Source organism: Pseudopipra pipra, chromosome 2 (genome assembly GCF_036250125.1).
Source record: "Pseudopipra pipra isolate bDixPip1 chromosome 2, bDixPip1.hap1, whole genome shotgun sequence".
NCBI classification, from domain to species: Eukaryota; Metazoa; Chordata; class Aves; order Passeriformes; family Pipridae; genus Pseudopipra; species Pseudopipra pipra.
The window spans coordinates 85,752,057-85,774,842 of NC_087550.1; the positions used below are offsets into that span (position 1 = coordinate 85,752,057).

A 22,786-nucleotide genomic window follows, 5' to 3' on the forward strand; every position below is an offset into this window, starting at 1 on the left:
AAGTGGGGATATGGTTTTTTTTGTGTAGTCAGATCTGGTTTGTATTAATGGTGCATTAATCTGTTATGATGGTAAATCAGTGTCATGGTGTTGCACTTCTGGGGTTTCCTCATATGTGAGTGAGGGCTTGTTTACAGACAGTGCTGCATCTTGTTTTCCGATATTGTTAGTACAGCTGATTGCACAAAGAAATGATTTAGAGTCAGCACCAAACACGGAAGATTAAAATTAACCCTGTGACTTCAGTGGGCTATTGTTGAGTTACCTGTCATTAGCAACTGCAGTTGACTCTTCCTGTGTTTGCTTTGTGAGAGAGAAAGTGATACGCAGAACTTCCATCCTGTAAGGGGCTCCTAGTTACACGGTTAAATCTAAATTTATACTGTGTGCAGAAGGAATTAAAAGTAGTCATGGCACTGAAAAAACTTGCTTTTAACCTTCTTTATTTTGATATTTTCTGCTTTTATCAAATTTCTTGATCAATACTCATTTGACTCAGCATTTTTAAATCTAAAGGATGAAATTTGACCTCCCCGTTCTATATTTCTTAGAACTTCTCCATCCCTGTTTTTTTCTATTACTTTCTTGCCACTAGAAACAGATTTTAACTTGCCTTCACATCATCATTGCATCCCATTCCCTCTGCCCCTGTTTCCTCTGCCCCAGCTTGAAACCACTTTTTGAGCTCCAGGTAACTGTTTGGTTGCTCCTCATGCCCTTATAAGGGGGGCATATGCATGTGTATGTTTTTATACACACAGGAATTTCAGTTCTTGCTGTTTTGTTCTGTGTATCATGAGTATTTGAACATCAATTTAAACAAGTTTTGCTGATGATTTAAAACTTGGAAAATTATAGAATCATACAATATGCTGAATTGGAAGGGACCCATCAGGATGGAGTTGAATTCCCAGCCCTGCACAGGACACCCCAAGAGTCACACCAGGTGCTTCTTGAACTCTGTCAGGCTTGGTGCTGTGACCACTTCCCTGGGGAGCCTGTTTCTCTCTGAGAAAAACTTTTTCCTGGTATCTAACCTAAACCTCTCCTGACACAGCTTCATGCCGTTTTCTCAACTCCTGTCACTGATCACGAGAGTGAAGAGATCAGTACCTGCCCCTCTGCTTCCCCTTGTGAGGAAGTTGTAGACTGCAATGAGGTCTCTCCTCTTGTCCTCCTCTCCAGGCTGAACAAACCAGTGACCTCAGCTGCTCCTCATAAGGCTTCCCTTCCAGACCCTTCACCATCCTTGTGCGTCCAGCCACATAATGAGATGGATTTTGAATGCACATGCAACTAATCATTATTTCTCCTGCTGAATACTAATAAAGTCAAGTCTGATGGTGGTCATGTTTTTAGTTGGGGAGCAGACTTCAGAAAGCTAAAAGCTAAATGCCCTTTAGGCATTATATTCTTTGTTGGTATAAAATAACTTTGGGAGCATATTTAGGTTTGTTTCTGAAGAAAATCATGTGTATGTGACTGCATTTTTGTCCTTCCCTCTAACTTTTGAATTCACTCATTCTACAGGCTTAGAGGGTCATTAGAAGCCCGTTAAGCCAAGCCAGCTGCATCCTTTATCTCCTCTTTGTCCAGTGGAAATAGCACATAGTGGAAAGGGAAAGAAGAGACAAAATAAAAAGTTCTCTAGGAAATTAGAGCACATTAGTTCTGCTGATGACAGGAATGTGTGCTCATTATAACAGTAGATTCCTGCCAAATTCTCTTTGAAATGTGTTTTCAGGTCTGAAATCTCTCCACACTGTAACATCTATGTTTGCTGTTACTAAAGCTTGTGACTCAACCCAAGTCCTTGAAACTTTTCAGTCTGATATTGGCATTTTTAAGGTGCTTAATTTACCAGTCAGAAGCCTTGTGGTGTTCCCTACAAGAGCTGAGGAAATGAGTGTTAAACTATGAAGCATGTTAAGGTGTTTCCTTGAGCTGCTAAAGCAGGAGCAAACATGCCTTAGGACAGGTAGCTTATATTAGGCTCAGGTCAGGTTAGTGTTCTGGCTGTGGCTAAGATGGTTTAAGAAGTCACCGTCTTCTTATTTTGTTCCATGTTTTGCTCAAATATCTAAATAACGTGTCACTTCTTAATACTGTTCTACCATAAAGTCACAGACAATTCCACTGTTTTTTCCTTCTAATGCAGAGAACTTTGGGCAGGAAGAATTAAGAAGTGCAGACATGTGATTACGTTAATTGTTGAGGGGAGGGAGATGTGATAAATTTTAACAGAAGGTGGTAAAGCCCTTTCCTGTCTCTACTGCAGCCAGCAACATCTCTAACTATAGTTGTCAATTAACAAGTATTCTGCTAATGGTGATTTGAGAATTTATGCTGGTATGGTATGACTGTGAGAATTTATACTGGTATGGTAAATAATGTGTCTCCACCCTCATAGAATAACTGGCAAAGCATAGCATTGCAGGGGATGGTTAACATCAAGGGCTGGTGTAGTGACATATGAACAGTTTTGTTTAAAGAGTTCCCTGTAACCTTCTCAGATGAAACTTGAATCGTTACTATTAATAAGCTATTCTCTCACTAGACTGTTTAGTTCATTGGTAATAAGTGTTGCTTAGACTTGAGAGTTTATTGAAATGAGTTTCACTGGGTTGATTCTCAGATATATTTAAATCTTTCTAAAGATGAATGGAATTTTTTGTAAAGATAAATTTACTTATGACACAAGAGAAAATTTAAAGCGAGGAAGTATATAGAGATATATCTCACTTAAAAATAGCATTACTTTTAATAAAACAAGGCAGTCCTTTGTTCAAGTCTTAACTGTCTGAATTACAGGACTACTGTGACCTGTTCCAGCCTTTTCCTACACTTTGTATATGAACTTTATTTTACATTCTTGAAATACTAAAGGAGTTTGTATAAAGTATTTAAGAGTAGAGTTATTTACTTCTAGTAGAAAGCCTTCCTAAAATTGTAGCCATTTGAGATTTTGAAGGCAAAGCAAGAAGGGGTAAAGAAAATAATTTAATTACAGCTAAATTCAGTAAACTTAAATTTATTCTTTATACAGGTTATTTTTATGTGGCTTGTATCTTGGTGAGGCTAAATGATATTTTCCATTAAGAAAATTTTCATGCAATGTTTCGGTATTTGAAAAATAGTGTATTGTAACTGAACAGTTCTTCATATTGCTAGTTTCTGAATGCAAAGACCTTGTGGGGTTTAGGGCTAATCACTTGAAAAATGAATTTTTTTCCAGCCCTTTTTTCTTCATAAAAAGTCAAGAGAGAATTTTAGTTGATTCCTTTTCTAGCTTTTGTATTGTCTTCGTTTGACTTAATTTGTGGACATTGACTTCACTGACAAGAAAGCAAAATAACTTGCTTTTTAAATCCCTTAACTTTAGGAAATGCTTTTGTGAGGTTTTTTTCTGTGAGACATTGCAAAGTCTGTGGAACCATGGACTGTTTTTGTATTAAACCAGAACTAAACCTTTGAGGTATTAAAAACGTACAGTAATGTTGTCTTTTTCTTTTTTTTTTTTTTTTGTCAAATGAACCAGCTGTTCTGTCAGATCATTGAGTAGGATGTTGGGCATCTTACAGGTTACCTTTAGTATGTATTACTGAACCATTGGGAATTAATTCAGTAGGTGCTGCTCTGAAACTTTTTCTGCAGACACACAGGACCATGTGTGTATACAATGGCCCAGCTCTGTGACTGGTGCTGCTTGATGTGCATACATGGTATGCAGTGTAGGATTCTGTTTCTGTTCATTCAGAGTTCATACAGTAGATTGTGTCACCTACTGCATCGGCATGGCTGGGATGCTGATAATGGCAGGGCTGTTCCCCCAAATGTGAACTCGCTGCCCAACGCACAGCACCAGTTTAAGCACCAAGGCAAGGTGTCCCTATTTCTTTATTCTAGTTTGCACAAAGTAGGGAGCTGGGTGGTAACCCATAAAAGGCTGGCTCCCCAATCATCAAAACTTTACACCATCTATATGTTTTGGCAAACAGAAATCACGGTTCGCTGGCTACAAGTTACATAGTTCTCTTATTAATTAGTGTTCTACCTTCTATTTGTTAAATGTTTGTCTCATTTCTCATGCTAGTTAGTCTGCATGCTTGGTCTTTCTCTTCTTTTGAGTCAGTGGGTTTCTTGAATCAGTGGGTCGTGAGTCAGTGGTCACAATCTCCCCCTGCCAGAATTATCTTTTATCTAGTTGGAGTTGATTTCAGCACAGTTGCTGAGTTAGCTTTTTAGTTTCTTCCTTATCGTGGGAGTTCTGCCCCATGTCCCCATGGCCTGTAAATTCTGCATTCTTTTTGTCCACTCTCAGTGGCACATCTTTCTCGCCAGGCTTTGTTAACCTCCCTCTCTGTCTGAGATCGTTGAAGCATGCCAAGCCCTAAACCTTAACAAGGCAGTTTTAATAACAAGTAATTTATCTTTCTAACACCTGGACATCACTGTGGCTGATTGAAAGTGGTGTGAAAGGTATGCAGTTGTAAACTTTGAGGAAAAATTCCTCATAAAATAATTGCTGGAGGATTGTAGGTGGTCTCTGCCTGTCCCAAGTGTTTCTTTTCAGTAGTCACCATGACATATGTTTAATAAGCATGTTATTTTGAAATGAAGGCCTTTTTCCTCTAAGTCTTCAACTCTCAGAAATAATTTTAGAGGGTGTCCACAGTTGGATAACTTGCTAGTCAGGAAGGAAGGATGAATGCTGTATCTCTGTATTACTTGGCAGGCTGCTGTGTCTAGCTTGTTTTCTGTAGCACCATACATAGACTCTCTTCCCCAAACATAAGTGTTAAAGTCCCTTGTTTCTTCTTAATTGACTATTTCTTTACAAGAGACAAGAGACCATAATATGGGGAATGAATTGGCAGGATAAAATTATTTGCCAAAACCAACACTCAGTTGGTTAGAGCCTGGTAATGCTAAGGTTGTTGGTTTGATCCCTGTAGGAGTCATTCACTTAGAGCTGGACTCAATGATCCTTGTGGGTCCCTTCCAACTCAGAATATTCTGTGATTCAGTGATGTTAAGCAAAGTCTCTTTGTGAAGCAGAGAGCATGGTCTTTTCATCCATTGTTCTTATAGACTGGTGATATTTAGAGGTAGGTAGGACTTTAGTGTTCAGAAAGAGAAGGAAAAAGCTCAGATTTTTATGTCTTCCTGTGGTTTACTTGTCAGTATTGACCATGCTTCCTGAAGTATATACTGCAAAATGGGGTTTTTTTGCTTACAAAATAAAAGTTAAGGCACACCTACGGTAACAGCAGCAGTCTCAGAACATATAGGTTTTTTTTGTGGAATGTTTTATTTTGCTATTCTAAGTAATGCTAACACTGCAACTGAGATTTTTTTCCCTCAAAATTGTATTAAATGAAACAAAATTTGTTACATAAGCCTGGAGGTATACAGAAGCTTCAGGCTCTAGGTACTGATAGTCATCTGTTAAAGCTGTTAACTTCTATATGGCCATAATGTTAAGGGACAGTATAAAAGCCAAACCAAAGAAATCAAACATGCCTTTGACAGGCATCTATTTTATTTATGTGTTACTTTACACTGTGATGTGGAGGAGCCTTATGTATGTAACTTCCTGATATTCACCTGTGCCACAGAGTTCTTGGGAGATTTAGTAGAGCTAATACCACACTAATACAGTGTGGCTTTTTGTCAAATTTGTTCATTTTGTTGTATTTCTTGTTGTTTGAGTCAATGTGTATAATTGCTGCAATTGCTTTCGTCTGTGAGGTCTAGACTGCAAGGAACACATTTTCATCTATTCTTGCTTGGTGAAAAAATAAGTTATTCCTCATAGTCAGGTGGAAAGATGTGAATTGCCTCAGGGAAAGGAATCTAACACATTATGAAATGGTGAAATGTGAGTAGCAATGTTGAAAACAGGCTGACGGCAAACCATAAGTGACTGTGCAATGTGATCCCGTGGCAGAAAAGGCTGCTTGAATTCTCTGCTGGGTACACAATGATGTGTTGCAGTGGGGACAAACATTGAAATAGTTTATGCAGTTACAGCTGCAAAAAAAGTTATGCCTCATTAGATAAAATTTTCAACTCTAAAGACTACCATAAATGTATATAGCTCGGAGGCAGCTGTTCCAAAAATATGTTGGGTTTGTATGGTTTTGTGGTTGTTATTTTTTTTTTTTAAAGTTTGTCCATCTTCTCATAAACCCTGTTACATATATGCAGACGTATGGGTTTTTTTTTCCCATACCCCTTAGTCAGGTGTCAGTTAAAACAAAGGTACTTCTGTGGAGCAGCCAGGCAACAAATGTGGTTGGCTTAGGGACAAGTGCAGTAATTCAGCGCAAAGCAGAGTGGAGTCGCCCAGTGATCAGACTGTTAATGACAGGACAGAAAAGAACCCCTCTAAGAACGCACTTCGTTGATATTTATCCTGTGAATTAAAGCTACAGAGAATATAAAAATAGTTTCCAAATCTCTATTTTAAAGTGGTTTTGTTATTGTTGACACTGTACTTCTTATTATCAGTTATTATATTACTAGGACTTTGGGCTGTTGAGTACTTTCTCTGATTAATGAACAATTAATTATCTAACATTGGTACATAAGTCAGATCTTTTATTTGCTAATAGTACTTGCAAGCATCTTAAATTTCTGACATTATTTGTTTCAGAAGTGTAGCAGCTCTTGGCAGTGATCCTAGCGCTTCTGAGAGTAGTTTTATAACTTTTGAGAAACTTAATGAGTATAGCTGCAAAATGAAAGCATATCCTTGTGGGGACATGCAGGGGACTTGCCTGCACTCAGGAGAAGTCTGAGGTTGGATGGTGATAAGAATTTGCTGTCTAACTTGTTTTTTTGAAATGCATAAATATTTCCTGTGATGTTTTAATTTCAGACATGAAATATGAAGGGCTAGATATGTATACAAAACCAGTTTTGATAATAACCTTTGTTGAAACACCTGTTTAAGTGTGATTGTGATTATATCATACTGTGGATTAGAAATGTGCACATTATGTATGGGAACAGGGAGTTTCACTGGGTTTTGAAGTTCAGACTCCTGGTTGGTTTACAGTTTTCAATTTGTCTTGATTTTCCTTGATACTGTATGTAACAAAGATGAACAGCCATAAAAGAATATCTTTCTCTGATTTTCAGATGTGAATGAATTGAAGGAGTGCCTTCATGTACTAGTGAAGGAACAGCAAAGTCTGGCCACACAAACTGCTACAACAGCTCTATCAGCTATGAGGCTAAAACAGCGGCTAGTTATCCTGGAACGATATTTCATTGCTTTGAACAGAACAGTTCTTCAGGAGAATGTCAAAGTAAAGTGGAAAAGCAGTAGTGTTTCTCTGCCTGCTATGGATAAGAAAAGGTAATGCACGAACAAGTTAATACATTAGAAAACTCACAGCAAGGTTATCAACCTGTGTGTCAGCACTTGATGTGATGTATTCCTCCTTGAGAGACATTAGCAGTAAAGAAACTTATTTCTTGAGATGGTTTTACCATATTAAGTAAAAAGTGGTGTTATCTGCCATGCAGTTTTCTTTCTTGCCTGATGCTTTCTTATAGTGTCTCTGTACTGGTAGGTTTTGATTGTAATACATTTCTGTAGATACTATTCTTTTAGCTATACACATACTTTTATTGAAGTATTCCTTTTGTTCTGCTCAGCTAGAAGGTGTGAAGAAGTGTGTTTCAGAAATGGTGCTGATGGAAGTTACGTAGTTTGAATAATGCTGATATGTTTTTGTCAATATTTGCTCAGTTAAGGCACGTAAATTTAAAAATGCAGATATATAAAAGCTGAACATAATTTTCTGTAGTGTGGTTGAAAAATGATGTAATTATACGTTTTATATGCAACAATTTCAAGAGAAGTAATGGAATAAGAAATTGTCTGATTACTTTCCATGACTAGATAGCTATCTAGACCTAAAAATAGAAAAATCTCTCAGATGGGGCATTAAAGGATCTGTTCAGTAGCTGAACAAGAGTGCTCTCTGGCAGAACAAGCAATTCAGCTAGGAAAGTTTTTATGTTACATTATCTCTAGCTGCAGATATGAAGGGAGAGTGTAAGTAGATATCACGACTAGTTATTATGGGATTGGAGTTCTGACAATTATGTATTTCTCTAAATAGAGTTCTCTAGAATTTTTTTTTCAGTTCTGATTAAAAGGAACACTGATGTGTTTAAGTTATCGGATTGCTAAAAATGAGAGTATAATTTTTTTCTCTTTTGGAAGAGTCCTAAGCAATTCACTGTCTTTGTAATCTCACATCAAAAGGAAATAGAATTGTTGGTTCAGTAGTGGAGGCTGTAGGATATCTCCTGTTGTTAAGTACAAAGGGGAGTGTACTTAAATTAATGCGATTGTCTCCATGAAAAGAAAAGTTAACAGCAATGTATGTAAGTCCAGTGGATATTAACAAAAGTTGAAGCTGTCTCTCTTCCATACACACACTGATACAGAAGCTGCAAAGAGGGATTTGTAACATTGACACCTGAATGGGAAAAAAAGGAAAGACAAAATGGGTGGAATTAATTATCAGTAATTAAAGTTTCATAAAAATCTGTAAGCATAGTTTATGCAGTCCAAATTAAAATATAAGCTTAATGAGTAAATAATGAGTACATGAAGTATCTTATGTCTGTGTGTTTTGAATTTGGGCATTTTTCTGATTGCAGTCAATTATGCCAGTCTGGTTTATTTTTTTCTATGTGGAACTTTTTGATGTTGGGCGTTGAATTGGTGCTTTGAAGCAGTTGAAGTTGAATGTTGGCTGCTGATATTTTGATGTTGTTCACCTTCATTCTGGAGACAATTACAATTCTTTATAAATAAAAATTGTGTAATCACATACGCATGCATATAGCTAAATTATAAAGTTGTTGAATATATTTTATACAAAATTTTACTAACATAAATATATTATTATAATATAAATTATATTGAAAAAATGCTTATATAATTTTATTTAGCCCAAGACCTGTAGGTAAAGGTGTAGAAGGACTTGCACGAGTTGGATCCCGGGCAGCACTTTCATTTGCATTCGCTTTCCTTCGTAGAGCCTGGAGGTCAGGTAGGTCTACACTTGAGCATGTTGCATATATTTTTTGTTTGCTCATTCAAGCATTTGTGTGTGTTAAGTATTTGCATCGAGCTGTACATTTATAAGTGATAGATTTGCATAATTGCATTTATGTTCATGTGGTGCTATGCCCAACAATGCTGTTGCTGATCGAAGTCATCCAGGCCTGTACCAATGCTGTGTTGTGCTGGGATATTTTATACTTATGAGAGCAAATTGGGATTTCATGAAGGGGAATGTATTTTTAGTGCCAGATTTCGGAAAAGTTAGATTTATTCTTCAGGCAGGGTCAATCCACTGTATTGTGACATGATAGTGGCAGCTTTAAAAGAGTGTGAAGTATGAAACTTGTGTTTAGTTTGTGTGCTTGTCAGCGACTGTCAAATTGCAGAGGTTGACAGAATTGTCACCTGTGCCACTTTAACCTGCCTGTTTGTCTCAGTCTGCAGTGTTTGTTCAGATGGCAGGTAGTTAGCTTAATCTTTGCCCAGCCAACCCTAGTTCTTCTCCCAATTTCCTCAGTGGGTACATAGTGGGATGAGTTGGTTTAAGAGTTATCTTACTGAATGTTTTTTTGGTGAAAATTTCTCAAGATCTTGCAGTTAAAATGTTCATGTGAAAATCAAGAACTTTGTGTATGTTAAATAACTTGTAATCTTGTGGTTGAAAAAAACCCCCACAAAATATTGTGTACAGCAATTTGAAGATGGGAATGTAACCATTATTGCTGTGTTCCTTAGGTGAAGATGCAGACCTGTGCAGTGAACTGTTACAGGAATCACTTGATGCGCTGCGAGCTCTACCGGAGGCGTCCCTTTTTGATGAAGGGACTGTATCTTCTGTATGGCTGGAAGTGGTAGAAAGAGCTACTAAATTCCTAAGGTCTGTTGTGACTGGGTAAGTTTCTTTTCTTGAGCATTGCTGGAGTAGCTGTTAAACAGCAAATTTGCATCTCTTAGTAGCTGGTGGTATAAAGATAGTAGCTTACGGAAAACTATAAAGATTGCATTCCTTTTCTGATGTTGTTATACAGGCAAGCAAAACATTAATGAACTGTTGAAATGATGCTTTTTAAATATGATTTAATTATTTTAGCTGTTTAAGAAAAATCTGAATTTGAGTATTCTGAATCACTGCATGTAGATTTATCCAAAGAGTAGTGTTTCACTGATGCAAATATATCTCATGGAGTGCTTTGGGAATACTATATATATGCGCACTTAATCATGCCTTTCTAGTGTAGTAAAATAATGCAGACTTTTGTGCATGAGGGAAAATACAGTCATATTGGACTTGAAGCCCTCCTCCACTGCTTTTTCCTTTTATTTATGTAGGCTTAGAGTTACCTTTTAACATTAGTTACTAGAAATTACTTGTCTTTGGAGTACTGGAATTACATCCTTACAGTACCTATGATGAAGCATACCTGAATTTCACCTTGAAAAATGTTTTTCCTGTTCTTGACATGTTTAATAGAGCTACAGACACTGAAGCTTGGGGTAATTTTAAAGCCTAGCTGCCACTCTAAAACTTGATCTCCTTTGGAATGTTTGGGCTTTTTTTCTCAGCTGCTTTCATCACCAGTTTTATAGTTTCCTGTAAGTTTAGTGGTTCTTGGGGTGTTGTAGATCTTTTGGTAAGCAATTACATATTATCTCCTATTACTTAATGTATACTGTTTGACTTTTAAATAGAGATGTGCATGGAGCTCCCAGTACCAAAGGGCCAGGAAACATTCCTTTACAAGACCAGCACTTGGCACTTGCCATATTGCTTGAACTGGCAGTGCAGAGGGGTACACTAAGGTGAGAAGCAGGAGCACTCTTAATTTTTAACCATCATTGTCTGTTGGAATGGCCTGAGCAGTGCCTGTCTTCCATTTCATGGATTTGGATTTAATGTAGTAATTGTGGTTCAAAGCATATGAACCTTTTCTGTAACGCAGTGGTGATTGAGATCTAATATTCTCTAGATTGCAAAATCAGTTTTTCATATTTTGATAATCTGTTTAAAATGGTAAGCACTGACGTTTGATATTGCAAAACTTTTAATTGTAGAAAGTGAATTATATGGATAACCTAAACCAATGTTTTTAGGAATACATATTAATAGATGGTGTTAACTCCCTCTTTCAGCCAAATGTTGTCTGCAGTGATGTTGTTGCTTCAACTTTGGGATAATGGAGCAAGGGAAACAGATAATGAGCGATCTGCACAGGGAACAAGTGCACCCCTTCTACCTTTGCTACAAAGATTTCAGAGTATAATATGTAACAAAGACATGCCCAATACAGAGGAAGAGATTCAGGTACTTATCCTTGGGTTATTTGAAGGGGATGTTAATTATGTTGGAATCAAATTTCACTTGCCTGGCTAAAATGATTATAAAATTATCCAACCAAAACTGGTGGTGGTGTTTTCCATGTAAGGTGTGCATACACCACTGTTGTTTGGTTTTCATGTGTACGTTGGAGTTTCTTTAGGTAGGACGAAGAATGTCACAGTATGGTTAGAGGTAAATGTTATGTTTCATAGTTAATGCTGTTGTGATAATTATCTGAGATGAGGCCAGGTAACTTCTCTGCTATTTAGATTGTTTTTATTTAGTTGTGTTTGAAGTTACTTGAACTGTGACTCTTCGTGCAAATTACTGAGGTTAATAAAACATAGTAAATCAGTTTTATTATGCTTAAAACTTTATATTATATTCACAATCCATTTTCCTAACATGCATGTTTTGAATTTTTCTTTACTGTAAAAAAAAAGGATGTACAGAGTTAATTCATTTTCTTTTAAACTTGTGCAGATACTCATCATGTCTAAGTAATATTGTGTATGTGTAGTGACATAGATACACCTTGAATTCTTCTGACTGGCCTTTTTTCTTTTCTAGCTCCTCACTTACCCTCTAAGTCCAAATGAAAGTTTTCTAAGGTATCTGACTTTGCCACAGGACAACGAGCTGGCGATTGACCTGAGACAAACAGCTGTGGTGATCATGGCCCATTTAGATCGTTTAGCCACTCCATGTATGCCTCCTCAGTGTAGCTCTCCTACATCTCATAAGGTAACTGTTTGCAATGTCAGATTTAGTAAGATCTTTTCTCTGAAAGCATAACTGATTTTTCAGAATGTAAGGAAAATGACTCCTAAGATTATTCAAATTTTTGATTTTCACAAGATAACTCAGAGTTGCTGAAATCTGTCTTACTTGGGTATTTAATATTTCATCATCCCTTTTTCAGTCAGCCTTAGAGTACAAATTTTACTTTTGGTTTGTGAACCATTCTTTCTTATCACACTCTGGCTAATTCTGCCATATTTTGGACTGTTCTCTGTGCTTATCAGAGTAAATTCTCAAGACTAGACTTTATAAATGTTGGGGGTCTGACATATTAAAAAAATAAAGAAAAAAGTAAATGCTAAACTTCCCAACTTGAAAAATCTCTGAACATTTTCTGTAGATATTTATAGCTCATTCAGTATCAGACTGAACTGAATATGATGCATGGAAGTCTTTATTTTTGACATCTTCTAATTAAGTAGGTTTTACTGACTACTGGCAGGAATGACTGTCTCAGATTGGATTAGGTTTAAAAAATAATCTTCTCTATGCATGTTATTAAATTGTGTACTTCAAAATTAGTACTTAGAGAATTTCTTATTTTCTAGGGATCACTGCAAGAGGTCATTGCTTGGGGATTAATAGGTTGGAAATACTATGCTAATGTGAGTGGTCCAATTCAGTGTGAAGGACTGGCCAACCTTGGTGTTGTACAGGTTGCCTGTGCAGAGAAACGCTTTCTGATATTATCTAGAAATGGAAGAGTTTATACACAAGCGTACAACAGCGATACTCTGGTGAGAGTTTTTTACATGGTTTTAAAAATCTGTTCTCTTCTGTATTACTTCATAGCATAAGTCTGCTCCTTTAACTATTTACAGTTTTTTGGAAGACTAGGTGGAGACATGCTGATTTTTGTGAGCTTTTATGGTGTTGTATTTGAACTTTCAGAAATAGTGTGTTTTGTCTCTTGTATTGATTTGATGAAATCCATACTGTTTCTGTAATTTCTATCAGGCTAGAGGTTATGGATACAATAATTGCTTTTATTGGTATGCTGGCCTTGGTAACAACTTCAGAAAGTGGCAGATATGAAATGAATTTTACTTTGGTGATGTAACTGTGCCCAAGGTGAGTAGTTTCTCAAACAAAAATATACTGTAACAGAAGCATTTGTCACTAAGATAGCCTGTAACGTTAAGAGAAACACCATTTTCATATGTACTGAAGACATTATAAAAATGGGAACAAAATAGTTTCAAAGCATTGCTTTTGTCAGATTTGACCTTTTTTTTTTCTTTATACTGTCACCTCATTAATTTGAGTTCAGAGTTTTGATAAAGCCATAGGAAAACTGTACCTAGTTATTCTGTATATAGGCAAGTGAAGGAAATCTTCAGCAGTTTTCGTAACCATATTTCTTTTGCTTGGTTCACAGGGACCACAGCTGGTGCAGAGTTTAGCTTCCAGGAATATTGTGAAGATAGCAGCACATTCAGATGGGCATCACTATCTGGCTTTGTCAGCAAATGGTGAAGTTTTCTCTTGGGGTTGTGGAGATGGTGGAAGGCTAGGTCATGGGGATACAGTGTATGTATTAAAAATAATCATAACATTTATTTGCCAGTGTTTTGAATTCATAGTAAAAAGTACTTTGTTGTGTATATAAGCATTCTCAGCATTTGACATTTGTTTATGAACAGAAGTTGCATTCTCCCTACATGTTTTCTGTCTGTAATATTCCCAGTTCTGTATTAATGCTACTTTCTGAAATACTTGTAGACAGAGGGTGTAGTAGTGCTTGTACTTTTATTAGGCCTTTTATTAATGGTTTTATGAATACACAGCATATTTTCCCTGAAACATTGACTCACATGTTGGAGTGGGGTTGTCATTTCCTATGCAGTCCTGTTGTATATCATTCCATTTTTCTTATGTGTCAGACAATGACATTACTGTCCTGCTTTTGCGTAGAAGCAGTCTTCAGCAACAGTGGTGTGTAGGGGATGTGCATCAATAAATTTTAGAGATTTTAAGTGTCTTCCCTCAATGCTGAATTCCCTATAAAGCAAGGGAGATACTACGCAAGGGTTGTCAGTGTCATGAAACTAATTGTTCAGATACAGTAATAAAAGATAATGTTTTTAACGATGAAATATTTTTTAAAAGGATTGCATTAGTTCAGTTGGAAACAAAATTCACAGCTGTTAGACATTCCTTCAGTGGTTTGGATATTGTCGAACAATCTGACCTTGATTTTGGCTTGTAGCTCTGTTTATATCTTGGTACTTCAGACTAGTAATAAGGCTTGCAGGTAGAATTGTAGCAATTGTTTCTAACAAGTACGCCACACCTTTTATTAACTACTCATCAGATCACCTTTATGGAAATATGTCACCTTCTCTTTCAATAGTCCCCTGGAGGAACCTAAGATGATATCTGCTCTGTCTGGGAAGCAAGCTGGAAAACATGTTGTTCATATTGCATGTGGAAGTACCTATAGTGCGGCCATAACTGCTGAAGGAGAGCTGTATACATGGGGACGAGGAAACTATGGCAGACTTGGCCATGGTAAGTTAGTTGATATCTTCAAATAAGTTGTTAAAGAATTGTTTAGTGCCTGTGTCAAATGATCTTTCATCTAACTTACCTGAGACTGATTTGAGAACCTTAGGGGGCTTCGGATGAATTGAAACCCACTAAATTTCTATGACTTACCTAAATCCGTATTAGATACCTAAGAAACCATATGGAAACTTAATCATGGTGCTCAGATCTGAAAAAAACCCCATACCAACACCCCCCACACCCACGTAACAAAACATCCAAAAGCAAACAAACAAACAAACAAAAACAAAGAAAAGAACATACTAGGCCTTCTCGATTTTGCTTCTCATAGAACTACTTTGTTTCTGCAGGTTCCAGTGAAGATCAGACCATCCCAATGCTGGTCACGGGGTTAAAAGGACTCAAAGTTATTGATGTGTCCTGTGGGAGTGGAGATGCTCAGACCCTTGCAGTTACTGAAAATGGTTAGTAGCAAAGTGAAACTAAAAGTTTTGTGCAAGCTTACCTTTTCTTCCTTTCATTCTGAAGATACTTGTACTGCGAATACGCTTATTTCTAATGGCTTGAACTTGGTAAGAATTTAAAGCTGAAATTCTTTTTGGGGAGATATATATGTATACACTTATACATTTTGCATACAGTGTATGCACATATATTTCTGGGCATAGATATGCAGTATGTTCATTATGAGTATGCAATGGTATATATATTTTATGAGATATATATTTAAAATATCCATGTAAATATAAAATGGACACACAAATATTACATCTGTGTACTTATGTGTCTACATTCTACTATTACTGTATAAATGTAAATAACTCATGTTGTCACAACAGCCAGAATTTTGAGTAGGAGAGCTGCCTGTGTTGGCCCATTGAAAGTGCCAAAGAGAGGCTGTATTGAAATTCTGCTTCCCAACATCCCTGAGCAAGCTGTCTAGGGTGAGACAGCTTCGAAGCCCAAATTCCATTATGTGAGGTTATGCCCAAAGTAATCCCTTAGAAAGAAGATAGTTCTCAGAAGCTAGTTGTTCTTTCAAAATATAGCTGGTTAATATGATGTGCAATACTTAAAAACTGAAACGTTTGCTTATAAAGGAAATGGAAACCCAGATTTTGTCCAGTTTTTTTCCTTTTGGTCTCTGCCTTGCATGCTTCCATTGCTTATCAGAATACCTTAGGGACTTGCTTATGCAGGTAGAGAACACAATGCATCACAATGTAAAACAAGGCTTTCCTTTTGGACATGTGTGGCTTTCAATTTTTGGACCGTAATTTTATTTAATGCAGATACAAAATGGCGTGATTATTTCTAAGTTCCTACATCAGGACTTAGATTTCGTAGTGTATTTCAAAAAACATGGTAGACAATGGCACTCTTTGTTTTATTTTGAGAAATGCTTGAATGAAAATTAAAACAGATTTTGCAGACAATTTGGCCATTTAATATGGAAAAGATTTTGCAAGTTCTTATAAATAATAAAGCACTTTTTAACTTGCTTGATATACAGTAGATCCTATGCTTCATATGTTTTTAAGAAGGACTTTCAGTACGCTGACGAATTTTCAGTGCATATTATATCTTACACTTTTTATGTTTAGTTTTATCAACATGAAAACTTTACAAATCTTATTCTTCCTTCTTTTCAAAAAAATTAGAAATTAACTAGTAACTGCTATTCTTGAAAAACAATTTAAAAATTGCGCTTATTACAGAATCTCAGGTTTTTTAGAACTTACTTGTCAAAACAGATAACGTCATTACATAAAAACCGTGCAATATTTTTTGTTTTCTTTCTCTTGATTTAAAGGTCAAGTGTGGTCTTGGGGTGATGGAGATTATGGAAAACTGGGAAGGGGAGGCAGTGATGGTTGCAAGACTCCCAAGTTGATAGAAAAACTTCAAGATCTGGACATTGTGAAAGTTCGCTGTGGGAGTCAGTTTTCTATTGCATTAACCAAAGATGGCCAGGTCTACACCTGGGGAAAAGGTGACAGTCAGAGACTTGGGCATGGGACAGAAGAGCATGTTCGTTATCCCAAACTGCTGGAAGGCTTGAAGGGTAATTATCAGAGCTGGGAATATTCCAAAGTTCTTTTTGCTGTTGGTGGAGTTTTTTACTGGACACAAATGAACCAAACTTTAGTGTGATGGTACCATGTACTTGTTTGTATTTGATGCTGGTTGCACTGGAAAAGGTAATAGTGCACGTTTCCCATCATTTCTGCATTTATGCCTTTAAGATTTTAGCAGACCTAGAGACACTGTTATGACTACTTTAAATGTTGCTTGTCTTGTGTTCTCTTTATTCTTACTGGTTTTCTTTTACTAGGTTCACCGAAATGCTTACTTAAAGCATGTATTTTTGCATTGTCATGCAAATAAATATATATCATATGCTTAGATTAGGGTATGTGAATGGATTCAATGAAAATTACAGACAACAGGTAGTGTTAAAGTTGTGTATTTTTGACTAGTTTGTAGCAGAATGAAGAGTATTTCTTTCATTTGTGAGAAACCTGGATTCTGTAGGGGGAGGATGAGGAAGAAATGTTTTTTATTTCTCTGTCTTTCCTAAAATTGTTATTCATATGTGTTGAATGATCTAATTGAAAATAGCTTCTGAACTAATGACAACGAATAACTTTACAGTCTCTCATCGTAGATGGGGAGATCTTTTAATAAATCTTTCCTGAAAAGGTTTTGAAGTAGAAGGGATACAGAGTTGATCTTTTGTTGTTTTTTTTCTTTAAACTTGTTAACTTTTGTACTTAAGCTATCTCTTATGAATCTTAAAATATTTCTTCGGTTTATCCTTTGCTGTACTCTTCCAATCCACTATTAGAGGAAAGGTGAGGCTCTTGACATCCATAATGTGTTAAGTATGGTTGCAACTAGCAGTTTTCCTTATCTCTGATATTTTTCTGTCAATAATTGTAATGTTTAAGTTATATTTTCAATATTTGACTTTCAGGAAAAAAAGTGATAGATGTGGCAGCTGGATCTACCCATTGTTTAGCACTGACTGAAGATAGTGAAGTGCATAGCTGGGGGAGCAATGATCAGTGTCAACATTTTGATACTTTGCGTATCACCAAGCCAGAGCCTGCAGCTCTCCCGGGATTAGACACAAAGCATATAGTTGGAATTGCTTGTGGGCCTGCTCAGGTAGGTTTTATTTTTGAATTATTTGGTTTCGTCTCACGCTGACATTAGTTCTGTACTCTAATCCCAATCCCTCTTTCTGTGCTTGCATGACTTTTCTTATTTTCACTCTTATTCCGAATAAATGAAGACTTGGAAAAAAAAAATCTTGTGCAGTTCTTCTGCCAAAAAGGGGTGACTAGCTTCCCTCTGTTGGGTGTTCTGACAAGTAGCTGTTTACCTGCATTGTTTTGTCTGGTACAGCAGTTGAGGAGTTGTCAACCAGACTGTTTCCTGCAGCAAAGATAGTGAGGTATCTGGACTGGCATGACAGCACTTTGGAAAATATGATAAGAGAGTTCTGGATTGGTAGGGTTTTATGTATGTTTCCAAGGATGCAAGTGGAGGGTTCTCTTCAGCAGATGTGCTGGTATTATTTCTGCATCGTCTCTTGCTGTTTGAAGGCAGATGTTAGCTTTACACTATTATCTCTAATCAGTGCCATCTTGTATTTAGGAAATAACTGACTGTGGAACTCTGTATATTGTTTCAATTACAGAGTTTTGCTTGGTCATCATGTTCAGAATGGTCAATAGGCTTGCGGGTGCCTTTTGTGGTGGATGTTTGCCCCATGACATTTGAGCAATTAGATCTGCTACTAAGACAAGTGACAGAGGGAATGGATGGATCCTCTGACTGGCCCCCTCCTCAGGAAAAGGAGTGTATGGCTGTGGCAACATTAAATCTTCTGAGGCTTCAGGTACCTTTGGTTTCTTACGCATTGAACAGTCATTGAGCTAAATGTTTTCAGTAAATTGCTTGGATGAAAATAAAATTTAATGTGCTTTAAAACACTTCTATTGATTTTAAAAAGTGAAATAATTACAGTATTGGTTTTACTCTGAAATTTGGCATCTAGTGCTTGTGGTTTTTTTCTTGTTGACAGCTTTTGGGTTTCATTAAAAATGAACTCTAAAAACAGTATCTAAATGGATTAGGCCTTTTATACCCACTTAGAGATTTTGAGCATTTCTATGACTTTTGAATAGCATTTCTAAGAGTGAATGTCCTCTTCAATTGGTGTCTGACAGTCACTGAAAATGTTCTGCTTTTTCTAACATAGTTGTAGTGAGGTGGAAACAAGTTAGGTTATTCTTTAGGTTTACTTCAGAACTTCAGGGTTCACAGCTACTGTTCATAATTTATGAGTATTGGTTTAAATTTACTATGCATTTGGGAAGCCAAACCCATTAGATTTGTAGATGAAAACTTGTATCTTGGTCAGTGAACTTACTCAATTGCTCCAGGATTGACTTTTCCCTCACCCCTGCCAAATTCATATATCTTCTTAATTAAAATTTGCTTCCCCCCCCCTTTTTTTTTTTTCAGCTTCATGCTGCCATTAGTCATCAGGTGGATCCAGAATGCCTTGGCTTAGGTTTGGGCAGTATCCTGCTCAATAGCCTGAAACAGACTGTGGTAACGTTGGCAAGCAATGCTGGGGTCCTTAATACAGTGCAATCAGCTGCTCAAGCAGTGCTGCAGAGTGGATGGTCTGTGTTACTGCCCACAGCGGAAGAGCGGGCTAGGGCGCTCTCAGCGCTCTTACCCAGTGCAGGTTGGTCCTGAGATTTAAACTTATTCGTTTGGTGCTTGCATTTTGAGTTCATTAATAGCTTCTCCTGCTCTTAGTTTCAGGAAATGAAATGAACGTAAGCCCAGGACGTAGATTTATGATTGACCTCTTGGTGGGCAGCTTGATGGCTGATGGAGGCTTAGAGTCTGCGCTAAATGCTGCTATCACTGCAGAAATTCAGGTGTGTTTCAGCAGCTTTGTAGTTCAGGTTTTTTTGTGGCGTACTGGATTTGTTACTCTTATAAATACAGAGTAAATATGCCTTCAGTTTTGAACTGTGCAGCAACTACTGGCATGGTTTCATCACGGTTTTGTGGAGTTTTTCTACTCTTCTTTGCCTTTACAACCTCTCATTCCTCCCTTCCCCTTTCTTTTTATATTATAATTGCTTTGAAAAAACTGTGCCCATGTGGTTGTTACAGAATATACAATACACATTTTGTCTGTTAGGAAGTGTTTCATTTCTGGCATAGGTAAAAGTAACTTGATCTTTTTACCATGGATACTTGTTAGGAAAATGTTTTGTAATCACAGTGGAAGTTCATATGTTTTCTTTAACTTGATTTGTTTTTTTAGGATATTGAAGCAAAAAAAGAAGCACAGAAAGAAAAAGAAATTGATGAACAAGAAGCAAATGCATCAACGCTTCATAGGAGCAGAACTCCATTGGACAAAGACCTTATTAATACTGGAATCTATGAATCTGCAGGAAAACAGAGTTTACCATTAGTTCAGTTAATTCAGCAGTTACTGAGGTAATTGCTTGGGAGTTTTCTTTGACTTTTGTACAGAAGATGTATTTAGATGTTTTATGAACTAGTCCACCTTATTTGGCTAGCAAATAAGGTCTCCTGTTAGCATTTTTAACTCCTCAGAATTCAAAATATTGAACATTCTCCTAACTTGTCTGTAGTTCTGCTGTTTTATGTTTGCTAAGAAGCAATGTTCTATACTTAATTACCCAATTTTAGAAAGACTTACTGCTGTGCTTTAATGGATTTTAGTACTTATTCCTTTAGTCTGAAAGTTTTTGTACCAAATATAGGACAAATGTTCAAAAGCCTGTCCTTACAAAGTAGGAGAATCACCATGAATTTATTTAGAACTGAATGTTTTGCCCTATTTGTTTAGAACTGAATATTTTGCTTCAAGGAGACTGTATCTGGAGCTGTAAGTGGGGAAGAAACCTGAATTTTAAATTCTTGACTCAGAGTTGTGAATGCATAACCAATAGTGTGCTGAGAACAAAGCTTCTTTATGTCAGCTAGAGGAGTATTTAATATGTAGCATGTATAAGCAGGAAGTAATTATGAGTTTACCAAGAAATTTATTGTGCTTTTTCACTTAATTGTGATGGCAACCATGTAATTTAATCAATACTGAGACTGTTTTGAGTTATGTATTGTCATGGCTTTCATTGCAGCCTTTCAGTGAAAATTGTCAGACTGTGTTTTGTAGTGGGTGATGACAAAATACACAAACTTGGTATTTTACGAATCGTGTTAAACAAATTGTATCCACAAAACCACTGACTTTTTGAGTACTACAGTGCGAAGAAGTGAACATTCTATGAAGAAACTTTGCATAGATTTCTTACATATTTGTGTGAAATTTTAGCAAAAGCTTAACCTATGTTTCTGTGGACTGTCTTCACTCTGAGCTCCCTTTATGATACTCTTATGCCACTTAGGAACATTGCTTCACAGACGATAGCCAAACTAAAAGATGTTGCTCGTCGCATTTCTTCCTGCATGGACCAAGAACTTTATAGCAAGGAGAGATCTGCTTCTCTGGATCTGTTACTCCGTTTTCAGCGTCTGCTTGTTAGTAAACTTTACCCAGCAGATTGTGTTGGACAGGTCCCTAATACATACAGTAAGTTATTGTTTAAAAAAAACCAAACCAAAACAAAAAACCCTGCCCTCTCCCCACAGATTTCTGTAATAACTTTTACAGGATACCAGTTTGTTACTTTATCTTCTTGTCTCATTTATCAGCCTAGTTGCTGAGTCTGTCTGAACAGTGTTGGAAAGTAGTTTATTTAAATTGTTTTCTGCTAGATAAAAGGGTCTAGATAATAAACTTGCCATAAATTTTTAAAAATATGTAGTTTCTTAAATTAGTGCTAGTACTGAGTGGCATCGTTTCAGAAGAGTTTGAAAGTTTTTGAAGCGTGTTACTTATATATAACTATGTGATGGTTTTCCGTGCTCTTCCTCCTTTTTATGTAGGTCCCGACCTCTTAGGTGTAGGTTCGTTACTGAAGAAATACGCTGCTCTTCTGTGCACACACATTGGTGATATACTTCCTGTGGCAACCAGCATTGCTTCTACTAGTCATAGGCATTTTGCAGAAGTATCTCGTGTCGTGGATGGAGATTTAACAGGTGGGTTTTGTTGTCCTTCTTTTCTTCCCTTCCGTGGAATTTTAAAGTTATATTGCAGACATTCTTGAAAGTTCTAAATGACTAAATAGGAGGCAGTTTAATGTTCTGATTGATGGGAGAGAAGGAAGGCAAGAGCTTTGTGCTAAAGAGTAATAGAAGGCAGAATATATTGATGGTGATTTACTTCTGTGATGCAATAAACGTAAATCTTGAACTAAATGTATCTTCTGTGTTTTCTGTTTTAGGCATTCTTCTTCCAGAATTGGTGGTTTCTATAGTGCTTCTCCTCAGTAAAAATGCTGGATTAATGCAGGAAGCTGGTGCTATCCCTCTGTTGGCTGGCTTGCTAGAACATCTAGACAGATTTAACCATTTAGCCCCTGGAAAGGAAAGGGATGACAATGAGGATTTAGCATGGCCAGGAATAATGGGTATGTATCAGTAGCATCTGGGGCGTTTATTTATGTTTTCATAAAGTAGCTACATAAAAATGGTGACTGTTCATGAACTATTCTCAGGAAGGGAATTCTACTTTACCAGTTTTTATGAACCAAGTCATATGGCAGTCATATGGCAGTATTTATTTCTGTCAGTACATTCTTAAGGAAGTTACATATAGAGAGGTAGGATAAGCAGAGTACAGATGCAACTTTTTCAAGAAGTAGTTCACATAATTTTGCATTTTGAGTGTGAAAAGTTGCAGTGAAAACATGAGTAGTACATCTAGACATTTTGTTACTAAATTCCATCTGTAACATAAAGGGTGAGTAATATGAAAGCTTTGAAATAAGGAATTTTTATTTTCTCAGTACGCTTTATAATATGAACTGTGTCTGTGGTTAAAAGAGAAGCTTCTTTTGTATTAAAAAAATCTGCATTTAGACTGAAACTAAATA

The 22,786-nt window shown here is 36.7% G+C and overlaps 1 protein-coding gene across 3 annotated transcripts in view; it reads left to right on the forward strand.

Moving 5' to 3' along the window:
- HERC2 (HECT and RLD domain containing E3 ubiquitin protein ligase 2) overlaps nt 1–22,786 on the forward strand; it is a 108,597-nt gene that overhangs the window by 23,362 nt on the left and 62,449 nt on the right. For 2 of the 3 annotated variants that reach the window (XM_064646222.1, XM_064646224.1), the window contains exons 5-23: nt 7,147–7,366; nt 8,980–9,080; nt 9,830–9,986; nt 10,784–10,894; nt 11,225–11,396; nt 11,982–12,155; nt 12,761–12,949; nt 13,591–13,742; nt 14,566–14,723; nt 15,071–15,184; nt 16,534–16,785; nt 17,698–17,891; nt 18,427–18,627; nt 19,257–19,485; nt 19,560–19,684; nt 20,080–20,258; nt 21,194–21,378; nt 21,735–21,890; nt 22,136–22,321. In XM_064646222.1, the coding sequence (XP_064502292.1) occupies nt 7,147–7,366; nt 8,980–9,080; nt 9,830–9,986; nt 10,784–10,894; nt 11,225–11,396; nt 11,982–12,155; nt 12,761–12,949; nt 13,591–13,742; nt 14,566–14,723; nt 15,071–15,184; nt 16,534–16,785; nt 17,698–17,891; nt 18,427–18,627; nt 19,257–19,485; nt 19,560–19,684; nt 20,080–20,258; nt 21,194–21,378; nt 21,735–21,890; nt 22,136–22,321 (3,255 nt within the window). The remainder of the gene's footprint in view (nt 1–7,146; nt 7,367–8,979; nt 9,081–9,829; nt 9,987–10,783; nt 10,895–11,224; nt 11,397–11,981; nt 12,156–12,760; nt 12,950–13,590; nt 13,743–14,565; nt 14,724–15,070; nt 15,185–16,533; nt 16,786–17,697; nt 17,892–18,426; nt 18,628–19,256; nt 19,486–19,559; nt 19,685–20,079; nt 20,259–21,193; nt 21,379–21,734; nt 21,891–22,135; nt 22,322–22,786) is intronic. The other variant, XM_064646223.1, reaches the window with a different exon arrangement.